Source organism: Nyctereutes procyonoides, unplaced genomic scaffold (genome assembly GCF_905146905.1).
Source record: "Nyctereutes procyonoides isolate TBG_1078 unplaced genomic scaffold, NYPRO_anot_genome, whole genome shotgun sequence".
Lineage (NCBI taxonomy): Eukaryota > Metazoa > Chordata > Mammalia > Carnivora > Canidae > Nyctereutes > Nyctereutes procyonoides.
The window spans coordinates 12,626,436-12,651,592 of NW_026575025.1; the positions used below are offsets into that span (position 1 = coordinate 12,626,436).

The 25,157-nt window shown below is 41.0% G+C and overlaps 1 protein-coding gene across 1 annotated transcript in view; it reads left to right on the plus strand.

Moving 5' to 3' along the window:
• ATL3 (atlastin GTPase 3) overlaps positions 1-25,157 on the plus strand; it is a 58,761-nt gene that overhangs the window by 253 nt on the left and 33,351 nt on the right. The window contains exons 2-3 of the mRNA XM_055312533.1: positions 12,583-12,797; positions 12,938-13,081. Of these exons, the coding sequence (XP_055168508.1) occupies positions 12,583-12,797; positions 12,938-13,081 (359 nt within the window). The remainder of the gene's footprint in view (positions 1-12,582; positions 12,798-12,937; positions 13,082-25,157) is intronic.

Here is a 25,157-nt window from a genome sequence, read left to right on the forward strand (position 1 = left end):
CCGCCCGCCCGCCCGCACCGCCGCAAGTTCGTCGTCCCGGGGTCGGGACCCCGCGCCCCTCGCCGGAGTACCCTCGGCCCGCGAATTCAGGGCCGGGTGCTGCTAGCGAGGCCCGGCCGGCGGGGCGCGGGCGGCGCCTCCCTGGGCTCCCGGTGGGAGCGGCCGCCCTCGGGTCGGGGTCGGGGTCGGGGTCGGGGTCGGGCCCGCGCTCCGGGGAGGCCGGCAGGGCTGGAGGGCCGGGGGGCGGGCGGGCGGTGTCCCGCGGCTGCGGCCCTGCCGGCCCCGCCCGCGTCGAGGGCGCGCTCCGGGGCTGCGGCCCCCTCCCTGCCTGGCCCTTCGCAGGCTCGCGGGCCGGGAAGGTGGATGCTTTTAGGTCCAGTCTTTTACAAAGTGCTGGAGCGTCTTGGTGTTGGAAGCTTTATTTTTATCCTAACGACCTCGAGGCGCTGACGACAATTAGGAAAGTTGATTTTTAAACCCACGCTAATTTCCATAAGCGAATTAACAGACTGTGGCCTAAATTGCTTTTTAAGAAGTTCTTTTAGTACGTTTGGCACCGTACGTTGTTCCGTTGCTTTCCCGAGGACATGAAAAGATAGCAAAATAATTCAAAACTAAGAGAGTCATTAAAAATGGAAGGATACTTCATGTCATTTTTACCTGGCTTTATTCTTGCTTAATGTGTATGCTGTTGACATCGCCAAAAGTTCCACTTGCGAAATTTAAAGGCAGAAAAAGAAAGCATTAAATCCCAGCCCTCAAAAAATTTGTATACGAAGTTGGGTGGACTGTTTTGTGAAAGGGAGAAGAAAACCGCGATCTCATGTTTTGTCTTCTTTTGGAGAAGTTTCTGAAAAGCTACGTGGTTTTGATCCATGTCAAGTGTTCATCATTGCAGTGAACCGAAATTCCAATTAGGGCTTCCCCCCCCCCCCACTTTGCATAGAAACTAGCTTGTAGGGGATCCCTGGGTGGCTCAGCGGTTTCACGCCTGCCTTTGGCCCAGGGCACGATCCTGGAGTCCCGGGATCGAGTCCCGCTTGGGCTCCCGGCATGGAGCCTGCTTCTCCCTTTGCCTGTGTCTCTGCCTCTCTCTCTCGGTCTCTCATAAATAGATAAAAATAAATCTTAAAAAAAAAAAAAAGAGACTAGCTTATAGTTTACAAGTCCCTGTTTCTGCTTTGCCACCTGTAAAGGAAAGGCTTAGATGAAAAGGACTTCTATGTAGTGAAGAATGAACACTACTATTAACAGCACATTGTTTTATTAACTACCCCTTACTGTATTGGAGTGATCGTGAAATTCAGAAAAATGACAACAGAGGATAAATACGTATACTAGCATATTTTTTTGTAGTTTCCACTCCATAGGACTTGTTTAGAATAGGCTTTTTGAAATTGGTATTCTGTGGTGGAGCACGTGTGTTTTTCATTTCTATGCCTTCTGAACCTTAGAATAAAGGGTAGGTGCACACTAATTCTTTAAAATGAGTTAATAGAGGATTGTAAGAAGCAAGAAATTAACAGAAAGTTGTCTTCCTCCCCTAAGCCCCAGTGGTAGGTCGTTTAACAGTTTGGTTACATATTAAGATTCCTATGAAATAGGGAACCCTAGGTTGTGTGAACTTGTTTGAGAATGGTGTAAGAATTTACCTATAATGACTAGGCATGCCTGTTAAAGTTTCTATTGGCTTGTGAGCTGAGAAATTCTTCAAATAACATAGCTGCATTTTAAAGCTAATTTGAATTTTAAAACATTTTTCCAAGTTCTCTTTGAGGTTTTAGGAGTATATTCTCTAAAAAACATCAAGGGGGAAAGTGAGGATAAAGCTTTTATCTAAAAGAAAAAAAAACCTTTAGTTGCTGTAGGTCTGTGAATCTCAGGTCTGCTGCATGATTAAAATAACCTGTGATATTTAAAACCTGACGATGCATGGAACCCACAGATTCTGATTTACTTCCTTCAGTGGCCAAGCAACAGTTAAAAAAAGAACCCTGAGTAATTCTAATTTGTATAGTAATGTAAAATTCTCCTATAGGTGGTTGCTTACATTTGAATTGGTTTGTTACTTTATAGGAAGTATAATTTATAATATCAGTGTTTGTTACTAGAAGTTGATGCTTTTTGCAAATTTGTAAAAAATGTTTTTTATTAGCATGTATTTAGATAGAACTTATTGATATATTTTACAGCTAAAATATATTACCGGTTAGGAAATAGACTATACTGGTATAGTCAGTGAAAAAACAAGGTAGATTAACTTTTAATGTCTTGAAATGATAAGGAATCCAAGTCAAATATTGCAAATTAAAACCTTATTCATCTGGAACACAAAACTTTCGGGTAACCAAATTGATTTTGGCAATTTTTTTATTTTTAGGGAAGAGTCAAATAAGATGAATATTGAACTCACTCTATTAAAAAAAAGTTTGTTTGTTTTTTTTTTTCTATAGCATAGCCTGGCATCATTTTTAGATTCAGCCTGGTCTTTGCATTTCTGAATCTTAGGTACTGTTTAGTCATAATTGACCTTATAAATCCATAAAGCACTACAAAATTGACGAAATGTGGTTTTGTTCAGCATTCTGTGCTAAAGTAGGAAGATGTTATGCCAGATGAATTGAGAAAAGGTTTTCTCTTAAACTCTTTAATTGATTAGAATGTATATTTCCCTCAATATTCTCTTTTGTTGGTTATAAGTATTTTTATTGAAACAGCCAAAGAAATGTACGTGTATCTACTAGCATACTTACTGCCTTAAGACAGAGTATATAAAAGCACTCTCCCACCTTGAGCCAAATGGAACCACTTCCAGCAGTTTGAGTTGGCTGAGAGCTTACCCTCATATATGATGATGTGTTTTCTCTGGCCTTGCCTGAATTAGGAACTTTAAAGACTGCCAGTGAGAACAAGGCCTGAAATGGTATGCTTCTGTTTTTGGGTGTGTTGCTCTTGTCCTTTAGTAAATGGGTTTCAAAAGGAGAGTGGAAAACTCAGGTCATAACTTTACCCTGAGTCATACACTCTACTTGGTGAAATGTTTCTGAAACTGTAGTTAATTTGATTTGCTTTGTGGAGCTCTCTGAATAGTAAAGATGAACACCAAGGCTGGCTCTACCATAGTGGTTCTTTTTTTTTTTTTTTTTTTGATCCCGGGACTCTAGGACGGCGCCCTGAGCTAAAGGCAGATTCTCAACCACTGAACCACTCAGGCATCCCACCACAGTGATTCTTAACCCAGGGTGATTTTGCTGTGTTGGGACATTTAGCAATATCTGGAGACATTTTGGGGTCTTATAAGCAGGAGGTAGCACTACTGGTATCTAGCGGGTAGAGGCCAGAGTTGCTGCTAAATATCCTACAATGAATAGGATAGTTCCCCACAACTGAGCTATCCAGTATAAAATACTGGTAGTACCAAGGTTGGGAAACCCTGGTCTATACTGTTGAATTGATCAACTAAATTCTGTATGAATTTTCTGAAGTAGCAGTTGTACCTGCTTCCAGGTAACTAGTTTCATTGAATTTATCACTGTTCAGGTGGGCTTTTCAAATATTTGAGGGGAATTTAAACTTTTTCCCCCTATAATGTTTTTTTTTTTAATTTTTATTTATTTATTTATGATAGTCACACAGAGAGCTAGAGAGAGGCAGAGACATAGGCAGAAGGAGAAGCAGCCTCCATGCACCAGGAGCCCGACGTGGGATTCGATCCCAGGTCTCCAGGTTCGCACCCTGGGCCAAAGGCAGGCACCAAACCGCTGCGCCACCCAGGGATCCCTTATTTTCTGATAGAATTTATTTCTTAGAATTTTTTTTTTCTTTTTTCTTTATTTATGAGAAACACACACAGAGAGACAGAGACACAGGCAGAGGGAGAAGCAGGCTCCATGCAGGGAGCCTGATGTGGGACTTGATCCCTAGTCTCCAGGATCAGGCCCTGGGCTGAAGGCGGCGCTAAACCGCTGAGCCACCTGGGCTGCCCGAATTTATATTTTCCATAGAACTGAAAGGCCAATTATGGATCAGTAGTCTCACCTACTTTTATTTAGTCTATGCAGCTACTTTTTTTTTCTTTTTTAAGATTTATTTATTTATTAGAGAGAGGGGAGAGGGGGGTGAGCGCACAAGTGGGAGGGGCAGAAAGGGAGAGAGAATCCAAAGCAGACCATGTATTGAGTGTGGAGCCCATTGTGGGGCTTCCATCTTACAACCTCCAGGTCACAACCTGAGCTGAAACCAAGAGTCAGATAGATGGTCAACCGATTGTGTCATCCAAGACACTCTTGCAGCTACTTTTAAAAAAAATCTCTTAAAAATTCAGTGTTAGGTCATTCTAGAAGAGCTAATATTGTAATTTGGTCAGATCACTACAAAGACTTCCCTGTGATAGTTTCACCTGTTAGTCTTTCACCTTATTTCTACTTGGATTGTCTGTGTCATTTTAGTGCAGAGCCAGTCTGTTGAATGCAATTATTACAGAAATTATTTGAATAGGTATACTTAAACCTATTGGTTAGTCTGGATTAAGTTGTGTTTTTACCAAAAGTAAAGGGTAAATCAGTACTTTAAAAGGTAATTAGAGAAAAGGTCGTCGCCTCCACATAAACTGTTGAAAGGCTTTTTAATTATCCAAATATTTTCAGCATTTCCTACATACCTGAAATGATGGCTGATTCAGGATTACTGTGCACTATTTACAGCATTGTTAGAATTTTATTTTTTAAGATTTCATTCATTTATTTATGAGAGACACAGAGAGGCAGAGACAGGCAGAGGGAGAAAGAGGCTTTATGCAGGGAGCCTGACGTGGGACTCAATCCCGGGTCTCCAGGATCACTCCCTGGGCCAAAGGCAGACACTCAACCACTGAGCCACCTAGGCGCCCAGTATTTGTCAGAATTAACAGCATGATATGGTATTTTTCTACTCCCCCCCCCTTTTTTTTAAGATTTTATTTTTATTTATTCATGAGAGACAGAGAGAGGCAGAGACATAGGCAGAGGGAGAAGCAGGCTCCATCCCAGGACTCCAGGACCACGGCCTGGTCGGAAGGGAGGTGCCAAACCGCTGAGCCACCCAGTGATCCCCTCTGCTCCCCATTTTTAAAAAACATAGGTTTTAAGTTCACTTACATGTATATGGGTGACACATGTGACTATGGTCAGGCCATATCTTTGTGTACAAACTGTCTCATCTGTTACTCATAAAAGAACATAATACAGCATTAACCTCATTATTACAAATAAGCATTAACTTTATGTAAGTGAGCCTTACTGTTGTCTCAGAGTGGATATTTAGATCTGGGGAAATAATTGCTTCACTAAAGAGAGAAGGCATGCAAAGTTGTCAAAGGTTTTTCTTTGGGGGGTTAGATCTCCAGAGTTTAAGATTCCTGAGAAGTGGGGGTAATTTCACTGCAATTAGGGGAAACTCCCTCCTGCTTCCCCCCAGAAACCCTCAAAACAAAACCCCAAACCTCAAAAGCTTTTGTGTGAGTTCTTTTGTGTGTGTGTGTGTGTGAGTTCTTACTGAGCAAGTTGCTTTAATGTTTTTATCATTATAAATTTTCATCTGTTCTTGTACAATTTATTTATTTTTATTTTTTTTTAAAGATTTTATTTATTTATTCATGAGCAACACAGAGAGAGACCGAGAGAGAGGCAGAGACACAGGCAGAGGGAGAAGCAGGCTCCATGCAGGGAGCCGGATGTGGGACTAGATCCCAGGTCTCTAGGATCATGCCCTGGGCTGAAGGCGGTGCCCGCAACTGTTGGTTTCAACTCAGGTCATGGTCTCGGGGTCATGGGATTGAGGCCAGAGTTGGGCTCCAAGCTCAGTACAAAATCTGTTTAAGACTCTCTCTCTCTCTCTCTCTCTCTCTCTCTCTCGCTCTCTCGGGGCAGCCCTGGTGGCACAGCGGTTTAGTGCCGCCTGCAGCCCGGGGTGTGATCCTGGAGACACGGAATCGAATCCCACGTCGGGCTCCCTGTGTGGAGCCTGCTTCTCCCTCTGCCTGTGTCTCTGCCTCCCTCTCCCTCTCTCTCTCTGTCTCTCTGAATGAATAAATAAAAATCTTAAAAAAAAAAAAAAGATTTCTCCCTCTCTTTTCTGCACCCTCAGCCCTGTGCTCACTCTCAAATCAATCAGTAGAAAAGGGGGGGGGGATTGATTGGATTTGGAGCTATATAGCATATAAGAACCTAGGGAAGATGTGGAGGCTGAGAGGTGGAGATTTGAGAAAGCTGAGTAATTGAGAGGATTCATTTTCATGATACCACAAGTAGACATATAAAGTGTTTGTACCAGTAGGTTTTCTAGAAGTTAAATCTTGACTCATTTCACTCTTGAGACCAAAGACAAGACATGCCCAGAATCACACAGGCTGCTAGTGGTAGAACTGGAATAGGAACTTGTCTCTTGACTCTTCTGCTCATATATTTCTACATATTACTCAGGAGAGTAAAGTGATGGGAGAATATCCAGGTGATTCTCTCCCTGAGGCAGTTCTATCTTTGGACCTGAATGCAGGTTAGGAATTAATGAAGTTGCATCACCAAAAGAGAAGGTATAGTGAAATTATAAGAATAGGGATACCTGGGTGGCGCAGCAGTTTGGCGCCTGCCTTTGGCCCAGGGCGTGATCTTGGAGACCCGGGATCGAATCCCACGTCGGGCTCCCTGCATGGAGCCTGCTTCTCCCTCTGCCTGTGTCTCTGCCTTTCTCTCTCTCTCTGTGACTATCATAAATAGATAAAATTTAAAAAAAATTATAAGAATAAAGAGGTCATTGAAGGAGTGAAGGAGAACTGCCAAGACTGGAGCAGAGGGCGGTGGAAGTCACAGGAAGCTGAAGAGGAAAAGAAGCGGGGAAAGGAAATCATGAAAAGATTGGGAGTGAGCTAGGAATGGGCATGGTCCCAGAGACCAAATGTCTGCAGGAGTTCCAGCAGCAGGTGGCAGTTGTGTTTTGTCATACAGAGAGGGCTGAATGACAAGAAAGAGCCATTGGATTTGGCAAGAGAGGTCATGATAAGCTACTGAATAATTTCAACAGGGAGACTGAGAGGAAAATCAGGTTACAAGGTGATGAGAAGGGAATGGGTAGGTAAGTGGATGAAGACACACCTTCCAGGAGTGTGTCTTCTTTGGCTGAGAAAGGAGACCACTGGGGGAAGGGCAGAAACTGGTTTTTCTGGAGGTGCTTGACAAGAATTCCTGAGTTTAGTGTTCACAGTACTAGGAAACTGTTATCCTTCCTTTTAGATACTGGAGCTGAATGTGACAGTTTCTCTATTCCTCAGACGCTCCCAGTTGGGTGATAAATCTTGATTACAAATGATAATATTATAATGGGTGGAATAATATGTATGAGGTTTTAGTAGAAACAGGAAAGTAGGACCACTTTATTGAGTTCTTAATATGTGTTAATCTTTGAGATGAGTATTCCATTTCTAAAGAAATGAAGTTGCAAGCGGTTAGAAATTTGTCCATAGTCAAATCGAGACTAAGTAGTGGAGTTATTCAGCTGTTCCACAAGTATTTATTGGATATCTGCTACTTATGGGCACTGTTCTGGGATATTGGAGGATATAGCATTGAACAGAAGACACAAATATCCTGCCCTCATGGAGCTTACATTCTAGAGGGGAGAAATGATTCCAGAGCCTTTTCTTTTCTTTTCTTTTCTTTTCTTTTCTTTTCTTTTCTTTTCTTTTCTTTTCTTTTCTTTTTTCTCTTCTTCTTTTCTTTCTTTCTTTCTTTTTTTTTTTTAGGATTTTATTTATTTATTTGACAGAGAAAGAGAGCGTGTAAGTAGGCAGAGCGGAAAGCAGAGGGAGAGGGAGAAGCAGGCCCTCTGCTGTTCAGGGAGCCTGATATGGGGCTCCATCTCAGGACTCTGGGATCATGACCTGACAAGCTGAAGGCAGACGCTTAACCCACTGAGCCACCCAGGCACCTCTGGAGCCTGTTTTCTTTTCAGTATACCGTGTATAACTGGGAAAATAGGTCCAGAGGGAGGGGAAGGTGAGTGTCAAAGGATTAGTGTTTGCCTCCGAGTCAGGGGGAACGTGCAATTTCAGGCTGTGGGAACAAGTGGCTGAATAGATTGTACATTTGAAATTTTGGAATCAAGGCAGGACAGGACCTGAATCCTAAGTTTTTTCAGTAGAAAGGCCAATGAAAGTGAATTTTCCTGGGAGGATGAGGGGGGGATAAGGAAGGAGTAAGGAACCAAGGCTGTGGGGAGAATGGTGAAAGGCTTTGACTTAGAGGATAGAGATTTAGCTTTGAGCCCTCAATCCATAAAGTGTTTTTGCTAGCCCTTTATGTAGTTGCTGACGTGGTGTATCCTGAAGGACCTCAGCCCTAATGGATGAGGTCTCATTGTTAAAGCAACAGTTGGGGATGTTGCCTAACAGTCGAGAAAGATTGGGAAGTGGTAAGGCCTAAGGGAGAAGGTCCTGAGGTTTTGATTAAGGAATCTTAAGGGATTAGGGAGCTGGAGATTCAGCAAAGGACATTTATTTTTTTAAAGTTTTATTTATCTCTACACCCCATGTGTGGCTTGAATCCACGACCTCACAGTCAAGAGTTGCATGCTTTTCAGCCTGAGCCAGCCAGGTGACCTTTTAAATTTTTTTTTTTTTTTTTTTTTTTTTGAAGAGAAAGGGCATAGAAATATGACCTCTGGAAAGGAGTGAGTAGAAATAAAGTTTTTACTTGGAAGATCAAGGATACCGTCTTGGAGGTGCCTGGCTAGCTCAATTGGTTGAGTGTCTGACTCTTGGATTCAGCTCTGGTGTTGATCTCAGGGTTGTGAGGTTGAGCCCTGTGTCATTGGGGCTCTGCTCAGTGGGGAATCTGCTGGAGATTCTCTCCACTGCTCTCTCACACACAGTCTTTCTCTCTCTCTCAAAATAAATAATTTTTTAAAAAGATTTTATTTATTTATTCATGAGAGAGAACGAGAGAGGCAGAGATGTAAGCAGTCTCCATGCAGGGCGCCTGATGTGTGACTCGATCCTGGTTCTCCAGGATCACTCCTTAAGCCCAAGGCAGATGTGCCCAACTGCTGAGCCACCCAGGCGTCCCTCAAAATAAATAAATCTTTTAGAAAAATATACTGTCTTGTCTTAGGTAACGAGAGAGAAAGATGATATGGTAAACAGTGATCAACTCTATTTGTTTATTTTTAAATTTGTATTTATTTGACAGAGTGAGAGAGAGAGAGAGAGCGCACCCACAGTAGGCAGAGTGGCAAGCAGAGGGAGAGGGAGAAGCAGGCTCTGAGCAGGGAGCCTGACATGGGGCTAGATCCCAGCCGAAGGCAGATGCCCAATCGACTGAGCCACCCAGGCGCCTCAACTCCATTTGTTTAATTGAATTATATTGGTGATGTGTACAGTTCAGAGTGATTTTTTTTCTTTAAGTAGACTGAAACCAAAGGAACAAGAGCTTTTTAAATCCAGTGTGCCCAATAAATTGTTGTGAAAAGAAATGCAAAATCACCCCAGCTCCCCCAAGTAAACATAGCCTGGTCCTCTCTTCTTTTCACTGTGCTGTAGGCAGAAAGAAAGGAAGATATGAGTGAAGGCCTTATCACCTTTTTCCCCTCACTGACCTCATGGTCTTCATCTTCTCTTGTAGTACGATTCATTGTGCCCAACTGCATACTTTGTTGTCATCAAATCATTTCATCTTGTCAGTAGCCCAGTCACCTTATCTTCTGTGCCTGTTGCTCTGACAAAACCACCTGCATCTTCAGGGGAGTAGCCTTCAACTATATTACAGTACATATGATTCATTCTTTCTCCAGCTGTTTACTGTGTGCCTGCCATGTGTCATACATTCACATTGGTCTGTTAACTTGGATGGTTTAACAGATGGAATTGAAAGAGCCAGTATCATGAACTTAACTGTGGAGTCCTGGGGGGACTGTTGTACTGGTTACGGGGTTTGGCCGTACCTGACAGAGCCTTCAATTTAGTTATCTACACAAGGTAGATTTTTTTTTTTTCCACATAAAAATGAGCCAGCAGGGCAATGCTGCTACATGAAGTCCTAGGCCCTACCTCTCCTGTTGCTCCAGTATTTCTGGGGCGTTGCCCTTGGGTGCCTGGTGCAGGATGACTCCCTCCTAGGAATACATCCAGCTAGCAGGAAACGGGAAAATGTATGACCTAGAAGTTGGCTATATGATTTCCAGTCAGAACTTAGTCACATGGTAATACCCCTGCTATAAGGTTGGGTTGAAAATAGGTTTCTTCTGGGCAGTTTTATATCCAGCTAAAAATCTGTTTCCATAGCAGCAGGGGAAGATGAATATTGAGGGGACGCCTGGGTGGCTCAGTGGTTGAGAGTCTGTTTTTGGCTCAGGGTGTGATCCTGGGGTCCTGGGAGAGAGTTCCTCATCGGGCTCCTTGCATGGAGCCTGCTTTTCTCTGCCTATGTCTCTGCCTCTATCTCTCATGAGTAAATGAATAACATCTTTAAAAAGAAAAAAGAAAATGAATATTGGGGAGAGCAACCAGCCATCTCACAGACTTTGGACCTGCCTTGAGTATTGCACGGTACTTGACACTGTGGCTTATCCCTAAGATCTGAATCAGTTATTCTCGTTAGTTCTTTTATATGAAAGATTGAAGGTCTTTAGGTCCTGGTTCACCTGCTATTGTGGCAAAGAAAGGATGGTAAGAGATTATTCACAGCAATGTTAACTTTTTACCCAGGCAGTAATGGGAAAGAAAAATAATAATACACATTTATTACAGTGATGTCGTGATGGTGTATATTTATAGCTTGCTTTCACTAGCCTGACAAAAAATTAAAAATTGGCAAGAACCTTTTGTTGTTATCTGATATTGTAAGTATAAAAAAGCGAGTGGCAATTCCCATAGCTAAATGGGCATAGAGTCTGGCAGTCAAGCTGTTTTGTTGACTTTGCCTGCTGTGATCATGCAGCCTTGACTGTTTTCCCAGACAAATGTAATTTGGGGACTGTATTTGTGATTTTGGCCATATCTGCTTACTTGTACTATGCTTTACTTCATATTTATCTTTCAATTAACTTTGAATTGATTCGCCTTTTCAATTTAGCATCCTTCTAAGCAATAATCCAGTAAGACATGCTTTTTTTCCTTATATACATGAAAACACATAATTATTAAAACAAATGTCCTTCTAACTACATGAAAACATCTTTAATACTAGTGGTACATACTGAGAAAATAGGGAAATGGTGCTTTGCTTCATCCCCTACGCCATTCTGGTAGTCTTTCGTAAACTTTCATTGAATCCATAGCTCCTAAGTGGCTCCGAATTTCAAAGAATTAATATCTTTGTTGCTTTCAACTCTGGTAGGGAGACTACTAATTAGTGCTTAATTTTGAGCTAAAGAATTAATTGCCCCTAAAATGTTGAGTAGGTTATTAAGAGTGATCTACAAGTCCTAGCCACCGAAAGATCTTTTCAAGCTTTTCTCCAGAACTTGTTGGACAAGATGTTTAACGTTTGTAAATCCTGGTTTCCTTATTTTTAAAAATAAGGCAGTAGTTTTTACTGCATAGGGTTGTTCGGAGGATTAAATAAAACGTAAAAAGCTTAGCAGTGGCAGGCACCTTTTCTACTGCTGATGGACATCTGGATTGTTTCTAGTTTTGGACTATTTTGAATAAAGTTGATGTGAACCTTTTTTTTAAATTTAAGATTTTATTAATTTATTTGAGAGACAGAATGAGCATGAGCAAGGAGGAGGGGCAGAGGGAGAGGGAGAAGCAGACTTCTTACTGAGCAGGGAGCCCTTTGCGGGGCTTGATCCCAGGACTCTGGGATCATAACCTGAGCCAAAGGCAGACGCTCAACCGACTGGAGCCATTCAGACATTCCTGATGTGAACATTCTTGTATTTATGTCTTTTGGTGGACATAAGCATTTGTTTTTCTTGGTTATATACCTAAGAGTAGAATTGTTAGATCATAGGCCTGTTTAGTTTTAATGGATACTGCTAAGCAGTTTTCCAAAGTGGTTGTATTCCTGTCAGAATGAGTGACAATTCCAGTGGTACCACAGCTTCTCCCACAGTTGATATTGTCAGTCTTTTCCATTTTAGCCTTGTTCTGATGGACACGTAGTAGTATCTCATGGTTTTAATTTCTATTTCTTCAGTAAGTAATGGTATGGAAGCACCTTTTCATAGGATTATTGGCCATTTGGATATCCTTTTTTTTAATGAAGTGCCTTTTGCTTATTACTGTTTCAAAGATTGGAATATTTATCCTTTTGTTACGGATTTCTATATTGATTATGGAAATTAATCTTTTGGATAGAGGTATTTTGAACATTATCTACTAGTCTGACTTTGATTTTTACTTTCTTTTGATGTCTTTCAGTAAACAAAAACTCTTAATTTTATTTTATATTATTTTTTTTAAACTCTTAATTTTAATGGTGTCTAATTTGTCATTTTCTCTCTTGTGGTTGGCGCTTTTTTGCCACCATAAGTGATTTTTACTTTTCCCATATTCAAAAATACAGATTTAAAAAGGACTGAATATTTTTTTTTTTCTCTACAACAATCTAGGTGATGCCATGGAGAGTGGAAAACCTGGTCCAGTGCAGGTTGTTTTGGTTCAGAAAGACCAGCATTCCTATGAGCTAGAAGAGAAAGCCTTGGCCAGCATTCTCTTGCAGGACCACATCCGAGACCTTGATGTGGTGGTGGTATCAGTGGCTGGTGCCTTCCGAAAGGGCAAGTCCTTCTTCTTGGACTTTATGCTACGATACTTATATTTCCAGGTAAGCTAGAATTGTTCCATTTCAGATTAGAAAATGAGGCTTTTGTGTTCAAAAGAACAAAATAAGCTCATGGGTTATTCTTGATATGTAAAATTACTCAAAATTTAAGATTAAATGGAAATTTTGTATTTGTCCTATAGAAGGAAGGTGGCCGTTCAAATTGGTTGGGTGACTCAGAAGAACCATTAACAGGATTTTCATGGAGAGGGGGCTCTGACCCAGAAACAACAGGGATTCAGATCTGGAGTGAAGTTTTTACTGTGGAGAAGCCAGGTGGGAAGAAGGTAAGGAAGAAAAGACTTGTAAATGAACAAAAACAACAGTAGAATGAGAACTTTAATGTGTACTCTGATAATTCAATTGAAAATAATTTTTATCAAAATGATGTAAGTGCATGGTTTAAAAATAATAGATGAGTACTGTTTAAAGGTCAAATAGTGGGTAGCCCCGGTGGCTTAGCGGTTTAGCGCCGCCTGCAGCCCAGGGCATGATCCTGGAGACCCTGGATCAAGTCCCACGTCAGGCTTTCTGCATGGAGCCTGCTTCTCCCTCTGCCTGTGTCTCTGCCTCTCTCTCTCTCTCTATGAATAAATAAATAAAATCTTAAAAAAAAAAAGGTCAAATAGTTAAAAAAAATTAAAAAAAAAAAAAAAGGTCAGATAGTAGGTGCACCTAGGGCCTCTGTGATTAAGTGCCTGCCTTTGGCTCAGAGTATGACCCCGAGGTCCTGGGATCAAGTCCTGCATTGGGCCCTCCACACGGAGCCTGCTTCTCCCTCTGCCTATGTCTCTGCCTCTCTCTCTGTGTCTCATGAATAAATAAATAAAATCTTAAAAAAAGTAATAAAATACAGGTTAAATGGTAATACAAAGTTTCTAACAAAATAGCTATTAAAAGCAAAAAGTAGGGATGCCTGGGTGGCTCAGTTGGTTGGCCTTCAGCTCTGGTCATGATCCCAGGGTCCTGGAATCGAGCCCTGCATTGGGCTCCGTGCTCAGTTCTCCCTCTGCCTACCACTCCCCCTGCTTATGTGCACATGCACTTGCTCTCTCTGTGTCAAATAAAATTTTTAAAAACAAACAAAAACTAGCTATCAAGTACCCTGTTCCTCCCTCTGCTTGTTGTCACTTCCCAGCAGTTGATGATCTCAACTATTTCATGTGTTACTTCTGTTCTTTACTTTTTTACTGCTGTGAGAGTGACATAGACCTGGCTGGCACTCTTCTGAGAGCCAAGCAGATCAAGGACACTAGGGCTCAGAGTATAGAAGATGAGCACCCCGCCTCCCAAACACAGCCATCAGTAGACCTCTTACTACATCTCATCTGTGCCTAGTAAGTGACAGTTCTATGGCCTCACCTACATTTTTTTTGTCAGGGGCAAGTCGTGTCTTCTCAAAGAGGCAGAGAGGATTTAGGGATATTGCTGTTTCTTTTCTTTTCTTTTCTTTTCTTTTCTTTTCTTTTTTTTTTTTTTTTTTTTTTTGATATTGCTGTTTCTTAAACAGCTTTTAACCCATTCCTTCTATTTTAGTCCCATCCTAAAGCATGCTTTCACAGCTGTTGATACCTCTCTCCAGGGCTGAAGGTTTCACATCCCCCCTTCAGATTATTCAGTTTCAACCTTTTCCTAAATGCTATTTTATTTGATAGTTTGGGAACTGGAGAGTTGATGTGCAATTTTTTTTTAAGGATTTTATTTATTTATTCATGAGATACACAGAGAGAGAGAGAGGCAAAGACACAGGCAGAGGGAGAAGTAAGCTCCATGCAGGGAGCCCGATGTGGGACTCGATCCTAGGACTCCAGGACCATGCCCTGGGCTGAAGGCAGGTGCTAAACCACTGAGCCACCCAGGGATCCCCTGATGTGCAATTCTTGATTGCTGTTTCTACATCTTTTTCCTTATAAATTTCCTCATTAATTCTTTTTTTTTTTTTTAAGATTTTATTTATTTATTTGAGAGAAAGAGCACAAGCAGGGGGAAAGGGAGAAGCAGCACAGGACTTGATCCCAGGACCTGGAGATCATGACCTGAGCTGAAGGCAGATGCTTTACCAACTTGAGTCACCCAGGGGCCCCTCATTAATTCTTTAAATATTTTATTTCTCTTTCCCTTTTAGTGAGATTCCAGGAGAAAGGTATATTGGAAAGCCGTCTAATTTTTTTTTTGATGCATAGATGCACATATAAAAAATATATAGTAAAATGGATATTATCAAATATTTTTAAAATAAAGAATCTAGGAGAAGAAATTGTAACATTGAAATATAACATTAGAAACTTTCTCATGAGACGGTCTTTGGATACTATTTTATCCAACCTTTTAATTTCTTAACTGCTTTATACAGATATAATTGACATTGCATTTCTCCCCTGCTAGCTTGTGGGCTGTGTTACATATTTTACTTTAATTATTATTATTATTTTTAAAGATTTTATTTATTCATGAGAGGGAGAGAGAGAGAGAGAGAGAGAGAGAGAGAGAGAGAGAGAGAGAGAGAGGCAGAGACACAGGCAGAAGGAGAAGCAAGCTCCATGCAGGGAGCCTGATGTGGGACCCAATCCCGGGTCTCCAGGGATTTAGGCCCAGTGCTAAACTGCTAAGCCACCTGGGTTGCCCAATTTTACTTTAATTACATTGTATTTATTTATTTTTTGTTTGAACAGTCAGTTGAAATATTCAATTATCTTTTAAAGTTATATATATTTTTTTAAATTTTTTATTATTTATTTATTTATGATAGTCACACACACAGAGAGAGAGAGGCAGAGACATAGGCAGAGGGAGAAGCAGGCTCCATGCACCGGGAGCCAGATGTGGGATTCGATCCCGGGTCTCCAGGATCGCGCCCTGGGCCAAAGGCAGGTGCCAAACCGCTGCGCCACCCAGGGATCCCCTCTTTTAAAGATATTTAAATAATAGGAAAGAAGCCAGGGGCACCTGGGTAGCTCAGTTGGTTAAGTGTCTGCTTAAGGTCATTTGGCTCAGGTCATGCGGGCTGCCTGCTGAGGAGGAAGCCTCTCCTGAACAGGAAGCCTGCTTTTCCCTCTCCCCCTCTCTGCTCATGGACGCATATGATCTCTTTCTCTCTCCTTCTCAAATAAATGAATAAAGTCTTAAAAAAAAAAGCCACATATATACCTGTGTGGTTATCATTATCTGTGCTCTTCATTTTTGGGTGTCCATATTTCTTTCCATTTTTTCCTTTGCCTGAAGGACTTCTTTTTTTTTTTTTTTGGACTTCTTTTAATATTTCTTATAGTGCTGCTCTGCTAGTGCTGACTTCTTTTAGTTTTTGTATGTCTGCAAGTGTTCATTTTGCCTTTTTTGGGAAAATGTTCTGGGTATGGAATTTTAGCCTGGCAGCTTTTTCTTTCTGTGCTTTATTTTTATTTTTAAGATTTTATTCATTTATTCATGAGAGACACAGAGAGAGAGAGAGAGAGGCAGAGACATAGGCAGAGGGAGATTGTGGGACTCAATCCTGGGACTCCAGGATCACGCCTGGGCTGAAGGCAGGCGCTAAACTGCTGAGCCACCCAGGGATCCCCATTCTTTCTGTGCCTTTTTTTTTTTCCTTCTTTCCTGTGCTTTAAAGATGACATTCCTTTGCCTTTTTCCTGACATTGTTTGTTTGTTTGTTTGTTTCTTTCTTTTTTAAAGATTTTATTTATTCATGAGAGACACAGGGAGAGAGAGAGAAGCAGAGGAGAAGCAGGCTCCATGCAAGGAGCCCGATTTGGGACTCGATCCTAGGACTCCAGGATCATGCCCTGGGCCGAAGGCAGGCGCAAAACCGCTGAGCCACCCAGGGATCCCCCCTGACATTATTTCTTATGGCAAATCTGCTGTTATCTTTGTTCTTGTGTGCTTCATGTGTCTTTTTTTCCCCAATTGCTTTTAACAGGTTAGCCTTTTTGTTTGTTTTGATTTTTGAGCAATTTGATTATCATGTGCCTTAGTGTAGTCCTCTTCATGTTTCTTGTGTTTGGATTTTATTGAGCTTCTTGAATTTGTAAGTTCATACTTTTTATCAAATTTGGACATTTTTTGGCCATAATTTCTTCAAATTTTTTGTCCCTTATCTCCTCTGGAACTCCTATTACACGTATATCAGGCTGTCCCGTAGCCCATTGATGAACTGTTCATTTTTTTGACTCTTGCTTTTTCTCTCTCCTTTTGGGCAGTTTCTATTGCTAGGCCTTCAAGTTCCCCAGTTTTTATAATCCAGTGTATTTTTCATTGTAGATGTGATTGTTATCCCTGGAAGTTCAGTTTAGGTCTTTATGTCTTTCATGTCACTACTTAACTTTTTGAATATATGGAGTACAGTTATACAGAATGCTGTTTTAGAGTCATTTTCTGGTAATTTTAACATCTATATCGGTTCTGGGTTAAATTAAAAAAAAATTTTTTTTTTTCTAAGTAGATCCCATACCCAATGTGGAGCCCAGTATGGGACTTGAACTCACAACTTTGAGATCAAGACCTGAGCTGAGATCAGGAGTCAAGACGCAGGATCCCTGGGTGGCGCAGCGGTTTAAAGCCTGCCTTTGGCCCAGGGCGCGATCCTGGAGACCCGGGATCGAATCCCACGTCAGGCTCCCGGTGCATGGAGCCTGCTTCTCCCTCTGCCTGTGTCTCTGCCTCTCTCTCTCTCTCACTGTGTGCCTATCATGAATAAATAAAAATTAAAAAAAAAAAATTAAAAAAGGAGTCAAGACGCTTAACCAACTGAGCCACCCAGACACCTCTCTTCTGGATTAATTTTAATTGATTTTTCTACTCACTGGGTCATATTTTCTTTTCTTTCTTTCTTTCTTTCTTTTTTTTTTAGATTTTATTTATTTATTTATTTATTTATTTATTTATTTATTTATTTATTTTTTTAATTTTTATTTATTTATGATAGTCACACACAGAGAGAGAGAGAGAGGCAGAGACACAGGCAGAGGGAGAAGCAGGCTCCATGCACCGGGAGCCCGACGTGGGACTCGATCCCGGGTCTCCAGGATCGCGCCCTGGGCCAGAGGCAGGCGCCAAACCGCTGCGCCACCCAGGGATCCCAAGATTTTATTTATTTATCCATGAGCAACACAGAGAGAGAGACAGAGAGGCAGAGACACAGGCAGGGGGAGAAGCAGGCTCCATGCAGGGAGCCCGACGTGGGATTTGATCCTGGGTCTCCAAGATCACGCCCCGGGCTGCAGGCGGCACCAAACCGCTGTGCCACCGGGGCTGCCCTTTTTTTTTTTTTTTTTTTTTTAAGATTTTATTTATTCACGAGAGACACAGAGAGAGGCAGAGACATAGGCAGAGGGAGAAGGAGGCTTTATTCAGGGAGCCTGACTTGGGACTCGATCCCGGGTCTCCAGGATCACTCCCTGGGCCAAAGGCAGTGCTACACCACTGGGCCACCTGGGCTGCTCCTGGGTCATATTTTCTTTCTTTTTTTTTTTAATTTTTTATTTATTCATGATAGTCACACACAGAGAGAGAGAGACAGAGACAGAGACACAGGCAGAGGGAGAAGCAGGCTCCATGCACCGGAAGCCCGACGTGGGATTCGATCCTGGGTCTTCAGGATCGCGCCCTGGGCCAAAGGCAGGCGCCAAACCGCTGCGCCACCCAGGGATCCGTGGGTCATATCTTCTTAATATTTACCCACATTTCCCATATTATCCCTGACCATATTCTAGGATACATTTAAGAACTTTTGGAAACTATTGGATCCTTTCTGTTCTGGCTTTTAAGGTTTATTGAATGGCACCAGAGTAGTACTTAATCTAGAATTATTTATTCCTCAGTACTAAGGCAAGACTCTTCTGAGTACTCTAGAATTATGGGATTTTTTTTCAGTCTGGCTTGAGGGAACAGGTTCATTTTTGTCCCTCTGAACACTGCTGTTCCCTCTAAGCCTTTTTTAAAAAGATTTTATTTGTTTATTTGAGAGAGAGAGAGTACAAGCTTGGGAGAGGGAGAAGCAGGTTTCCCACCAAACAAGGAACCCGATGTGGGGCTATATCCCAGGACCCTGGGATAATGACCTAATCTGAAGGCAGATGCTTAACTGACTGAGCCACCCAGGTGCCCCTCCTTTAAACCTTTTGACTGCTTGTTTCTTTAGCCTCAGGTAGTGTCCTCCTGTGCACATGCTTGTCAGTACTCAGCTGAACTCTTGATGCGGACCCTCTGCAGATCCCTGGGGTTCTTTGTCTTTGTGCCTCTCTCCTCTCAGACACTCTGCCTGAGAATTCCTGCTTCCTTGGTTTCCTTGACTCTCAGCTGTGTCTCCTTAACTCAGGGAATCCATTGAGTTCTGACTGTTCCCCCCCCCATGCCTGGCCAGTAGGCTGGGACAACAGAAGGGCTCATCTTATCTGTTCTCTTTCCCTCAAGAATCATTATCCTTTGATGGCCTGATGACCAGAGTCATGAACTTTTGTCTCATGTGTTTGTTCTTTTTTGGTTTTAGGTGGGAGAGTAAGTTTCAGTCTTTGTTAATTAACTCCATTTTGATTGGAAGTAGAAGTCCAGTCTTTTCATTTCAGAGATGCCAAAAAGAGACCCAATGAGTTAAGATCTGCTGTTAGTAATAAAGCTGCTCTTAGATGTGGCATTACTATCAGCCCTTCAATTTTCATTTCCATCATTTCAATTTCATTTCAATTGTTCTGTATCATTACTCTTTCTACATTTCCGGTAATGTGTGGTATATGCTTTCATAATCTTCTTTTTAGGAATAAATATTTTTTACTGTACGACCCTTTTTTTTATTTGAAAGATTTTATTATTTGAGAGAGCATGAGTGGGGGCAGGGGAGAAGGAGAAGCAGACTCCCTACTGATCAGGGAGCCCAATGCAGGACTCAATCCCAGGACTCTGGGATCATGACCTGAGCTGAAGGCAGATGCTTTACCCACTGAACCACCCAGGCACTCCTATATGATCTCTTTGCGTAGAATTGGTGGACCTGATATATATATATATATTTTTTGGACCTGATTTTTATTTTGGGGGCAACTGGCATATTAATTTTTCATAATAGTTTAGAAATCTCTACAATCTTAGTAGTAAGTAAGCTTTGCTTATTGTTATCTAATTTTATTTATTCATTTGTAGTGGCCTCATTTTATCTTTTGAATTGACTTTTTAAAGTTCAGTATTTTTTGATATCATTTTGGTTTGCTGACCTTTTTTTTTTTCTTTTTTTTCTTAAGATTTTATTTATTCATGAGAGATACACAGAGAGAGAGATAGAGAGAGAGGCCAAGATACAGGCAGAGGGAGAAGCAGGCTCCATACAGGGAGCCTGACAGACTTGATCCCAGGTTTCCAGGATCAGGTCATGATATCAGGATCTTGAGGTTAAGCCTCTGCTTGTCCCTTTTCCTCCCCTCACTGCACACACTCTCTTAAGTAAATAAATAAAATCTTAAAAAAAAGTAATTTTGTTTTTACTTTTTTTTTTTTTTTTAAAGATTTTATTTGTTCATGAGAGACACAAAGAGAGAGAGAGGGGCAGAGACACAAGCAGAGGGAGAAGCAGGCTCCATGCACGGAGCCCGATATGGGACTCCATCTTGGGTCTCCAGGATCACACCCGGGGCTGCAGGCGGCGCTAAACTGTTGCACCACTGGGGCTGCCCTGTTTTTACTTTTTAATTTAAAATCTACATTCTTAAATATGTAGCTCTAGTTTATTCTTTTTAACAGTTATCTGATAATTATCATATGAAAATACCTTATTTTGCCCTTTTACCCACTGGTGGGCATTTAGATTATTTCCTTTTTTAAAAAAAAATTTCCTTTTTTTTTTTTTTTTTAAAGATTTTATTTTATTTATTCATGAGAGGACACACAGAGGCAGAGACATAGGCAGAGGGAGAAGCAGGCTCCCTGCAGGGAACCTGATGCAGGGCTCGATCCCAGGACCCTGGGATCATGCTCTGAGCCAAAGGCAGATGCTCAACCACTGAGCCACCCAGGTGCCCCTTTTTTTAAATTTGCTAATCCTTGCCACAGTGAGCAATCTGGTAAATGTCTTCTTGAGTAAATGCGGCAAGCATGACTCCAGGCCACAGTTTTTTGAACTCTGTTCATGACCCATTAAGGGTAGAGAAATCAATTTATTGACTCATAACCAGTATTTAAAAAGAAAGAAAGAACTAGGACAGAGTAGAAAGTATCAGAGTAGAAAGTATCAGAGGGATGCCTGGATTGGCTTCTGGTTCAAAGCATTAGAAAGCTATCTGGACCTGGAATGGCTAGGTTTGATAATGCCCATTTCCCCTTTTCCTAGCTACTGCCAAATTGTTCTTTTTTTTTTTTTTTTTTTTAAGATTTTATTTATTTATTCATGAGATACACACAGAGAGGCAGAGACACAGGCAGAGGGAGAAGCAGGCTCCATGCAGGGAGTCTGATGTGGGACTCAATCCTGGGTCTCCAGCATCATGCTCTGGGCTGAAGGCAACGCTAAACCGCTGAGCCACCCAGGCTGCCCTGCCAAATTGTTCTTGACAGTGGTTATGGCAGTTTACCATTTCACTACATGATAGGAGAATAGCTTTTCCCCCAAATATCCAGCACTTATCCTAGTGTACGTATGACTCCTGTTCCTCAGGAGCCTGTCTTTAGTGTTTATTCTGGTTTCCCTGATTCAGCCTCATTTTTCTAGTTAGTAAATGTGTGCCAGGATGAGCTCTTTTTCATTGAGTTATAATTCACATATCATAACATTCATCCTTTAAAAGTGTATAATTCAGCAGTTTTTAGGATAGTCACAAGACTGTGCAAATGCCATTGCCATCTAATTCCAGAACATTTTCATAGTGTTTAGAGACACCTGCTACTCATTAGCAGTCACTCCCCATTTCCCTCCTATCCTAGCCCTTGACCACTGCTGATCTCTTTTCCTTCTCCACAGATCTGTTTGCCTGTTCTGGACATTTCATACAAATGGAGTCATGTAATTTGCAGTCTTTGCGTCTGGCCTCCCTCCCACTCCCCCTGCCAGCGCAGTGCCCTCAGGATCCATCCATGATGTAGCATGCATCAGTACTTCATTTCTTTCCATGGCTGCATAATACTGTGTGGTGTGGATGTGTCTGTAACATTTTATCCTTTCATCACTTGAAGGATATATGAGTTACTTTTACTTTGTGGTCATTACGAATAATGCTACCATGAAGATTCACGTACAAGTGTTTGTGTGAACACATCCTTTCTTTTTGTTTTTACTGTGGTAAGAGCATTTAACATGAAATCTACCCTCTCAGTAAAATTTCAAGTGCACAGTTTAGTGTTGTTAACTATAGGCACTATTTTGTGTAGCAGATTTCAATAACTTACTATCTTGCATAACTGAAACTTTATGTACATTAAACAACTCCCATTTCCCTTTCTCCCCTGCTAACCACCATTCTACTCTCTGTTTCTCTGAGTTTGACTATTTTAGATACCTCATATAAGTGGAATCAAGCTGTATTTGTCCTTCTGTGACTGGCTTGTCTTACTTAATGTCCTCCAGGTTCATCCATGTTGTCACATATGGCAGGATTTCCTTCCTTTTTAAGGCTCAGTAGTATTCCATTGTAGGTAGATACTACATTTTCTCTATCCATTCATCAGTTGATGGGCATTTAGGTTGTTTCCATATCTGGGCTGCGAATTGTGCAGCAGTGAACATGGGACTAGACATATCTTGAGATACTGATTTGAATTCTTTTAGGTATATACCCAGAAGAGGAATTGCTGGATTATAAGGTTATAAGTTCTGTTTTTAATTTTTTGAGGAATCTCCATAACTATTTTCCATAGCACTCTATGAGTTCGTATTCCCAACAGTGTACAGGGGTTCTGATTTCTGTACATTCTAACCAACGCTTATTCTTTCTTTCTTTTAAAATTTTATTTATTTATTTTCTTTCTTTTGTAAAAGTAATCTCTGTGCCCAACATGGGGCATGACCCTGAGATCAAGAGTCACATGTTCTACTAGCTGAGCCAGCAAGGTGCCCCTATTTCTTTTGTTTGTTTGTTTTTTGATAATACCCATTTTAATAGGCATGAGATAGTATCTCATTGTGGTTTTGATTTGTATTTTCCTGATGATGTGTGATACTGAGTACCTTTTCACATATGTATTGACCATTTGTATGTTGTCTTTGGAGAAATGTCTGTTCAAGTGCTTTGCCTATTTATTTAGTCAAGTTATTTCCTTCCTTCCTCCCTTCCTCTCTTCCTTCATTCCTCTTGAGTTATAGGATTAAGCATGTTTTCAGTACTTCTGGTTGTATACCTGGGAGTGGAATTTTTGGGTCATATGGCAACTCCATACCTAACCTTTCAAAACACTGCAAAAATACTTCCCAAAGCAGCTGTCCTATCCTGCAGTCTCACCAGAAATGCAGGAGGCTTCCAGTCTTGCCACATGCTTGCCACACCCAGTCTCGTTTGTCTTTGTTATAGCGGCCTATGTGTGAAGTAGTATCTCATTGTGGTTTTATTTTTTTTAGTGTTTTGTTCCTTTTGTTTCCACCTAGTAGTGGAGTTATTGGATCATATGGTATTTCTATTTTTAATTTTTTAAAAAGATTTTATTTATTTGACACAGAGAGAGCACACAAGCAGAGGAGGGACAGAGGGAGAGGGAGAAGCAGACTCCTGTCTGAGCAGGGAGCCCCTGAGATCATGACCTGAGCTGAAAGCAGATACTTAGCCAACTAAGCTGCCCAGGAGCCCCTCTATTTTTAATGTTTTGAGGAACCTCTATACTGTTTTTCCAAAGTGGCTGTACTAGTGTACATACCCGCAACAGTTCATAAGGGTTCTTTTTTCTTTATATCCTCATCAACACTTGTTATTTCTTAATTTTTTGGGGAAATTCCATACTGTTTTCCTCAGTGGTTATACCAGTTTACATTTCTGCCAACAGTGAGTGCATAGGGTTCTGTTTTCTTCACATTGTCGCTGTTTGTATTTTCTTTTCTTTCTCTTTTCTTTTCTTTTCTTTTCTTTTCTTTTCTTTTCTTTTCTTTTCTTTTCTTTTTTCTTTCTTTTCTTTTCTTTTCTTTCTTTCTTTTTTTACCCAGTGTGGGGCTCAAACTCATGAATGACCACAAGATCAAGAGTTGCATGCTCTACGGACTGAGCCACCTAGGCACCCCTTGTTTTTTTGTTTTTTTAAGATTTTATTTATTTATTCATGACAAACACACAGAGAGAGGGCAGAGACATAGGCAGAGGAAGAAGCAGGCTCTCTCTGGGGAGCCTGATGTGGGACTCGATCCCAAGACCTCAGGATCATGCTCTTGAGCCAACGGCAGATGCTCAACCACTGAGCCACTGTTGCTTCTTTTTGATACTAGGCATTCTGACTGATACCTCATTGTAGTTTTGATTTGTATTTCCCTGATGATAGTGAATGAGATTGAGCATCTTCTCATGTATCTGTTGGCCATCTGTATGTCTGGAAAAATGTCTATTCAGATCCCCTGCCTACTTTTTAATCAGATTATTTGCTTTTTGGTGTTGAGTTGTATAAATTCTTTATATATTTTAGATATTAACTCTTTATTGGATACATCATTTGCAGATATCTTCTCCTGTTCAGCAGTGTCTTTTTGTTTTGTTGATGGTTTCCTTTGCTATGTAAAAGCTTTCTTTTTAACTTAAAACTTTAAAATTTTGTTCAGAAGTTTTTTTATTTTGATTCATTACAGCTTTGATTTGCATTTGATGTTGAGACTATTTTTATGTACTTATTAGCCATTTGTATATGTTCTTGGGAAAGATAGCTTTTCAGATTCATTTTTTCAGTTGGGTCATTTGTCTTTTTATTGTTGAATTGTTTATTCTGGATACTAGACCATTGTCCAGAAAGAATACTTGCAATTAGTTTCTTTCATTGTGTAGGTTGTCTTTATTTTCTTGTTAGTATCTCTTGATGTGCAAAAGTTTTAAATTTTTGATGAAATCCAGTTTGTCCATTTTTTCTTTGGCTGTTTGTGCTTTACATGTCATATCTAAGAAACTATTGCCTAGGGTGCCTGGGTGGCTCAGTCGGTTAAGCATGTCTGCCTTCAGCTCAAGTTGTGATCCTGGGAGTCTAGGGATTGAGCTCTGTGTTGGGCTGCAGGGAGTCTGCATCTCCCACTGCTGCTACCCCCACCTCGTGTGTACGGGTGTGTGCATGCTGTCTCTCAAATAAATAAATAAATAAATAAATAAATAAATAAATAAATAAAATATTAAAAAAAATAAGATACTGTTGCCTAATCCAGGATCTTGAAGAATCATTCTTATGTTTCCTTCTAAGGGTTTTATGGTTTTAGCTCTTACATTTAGATTTTTG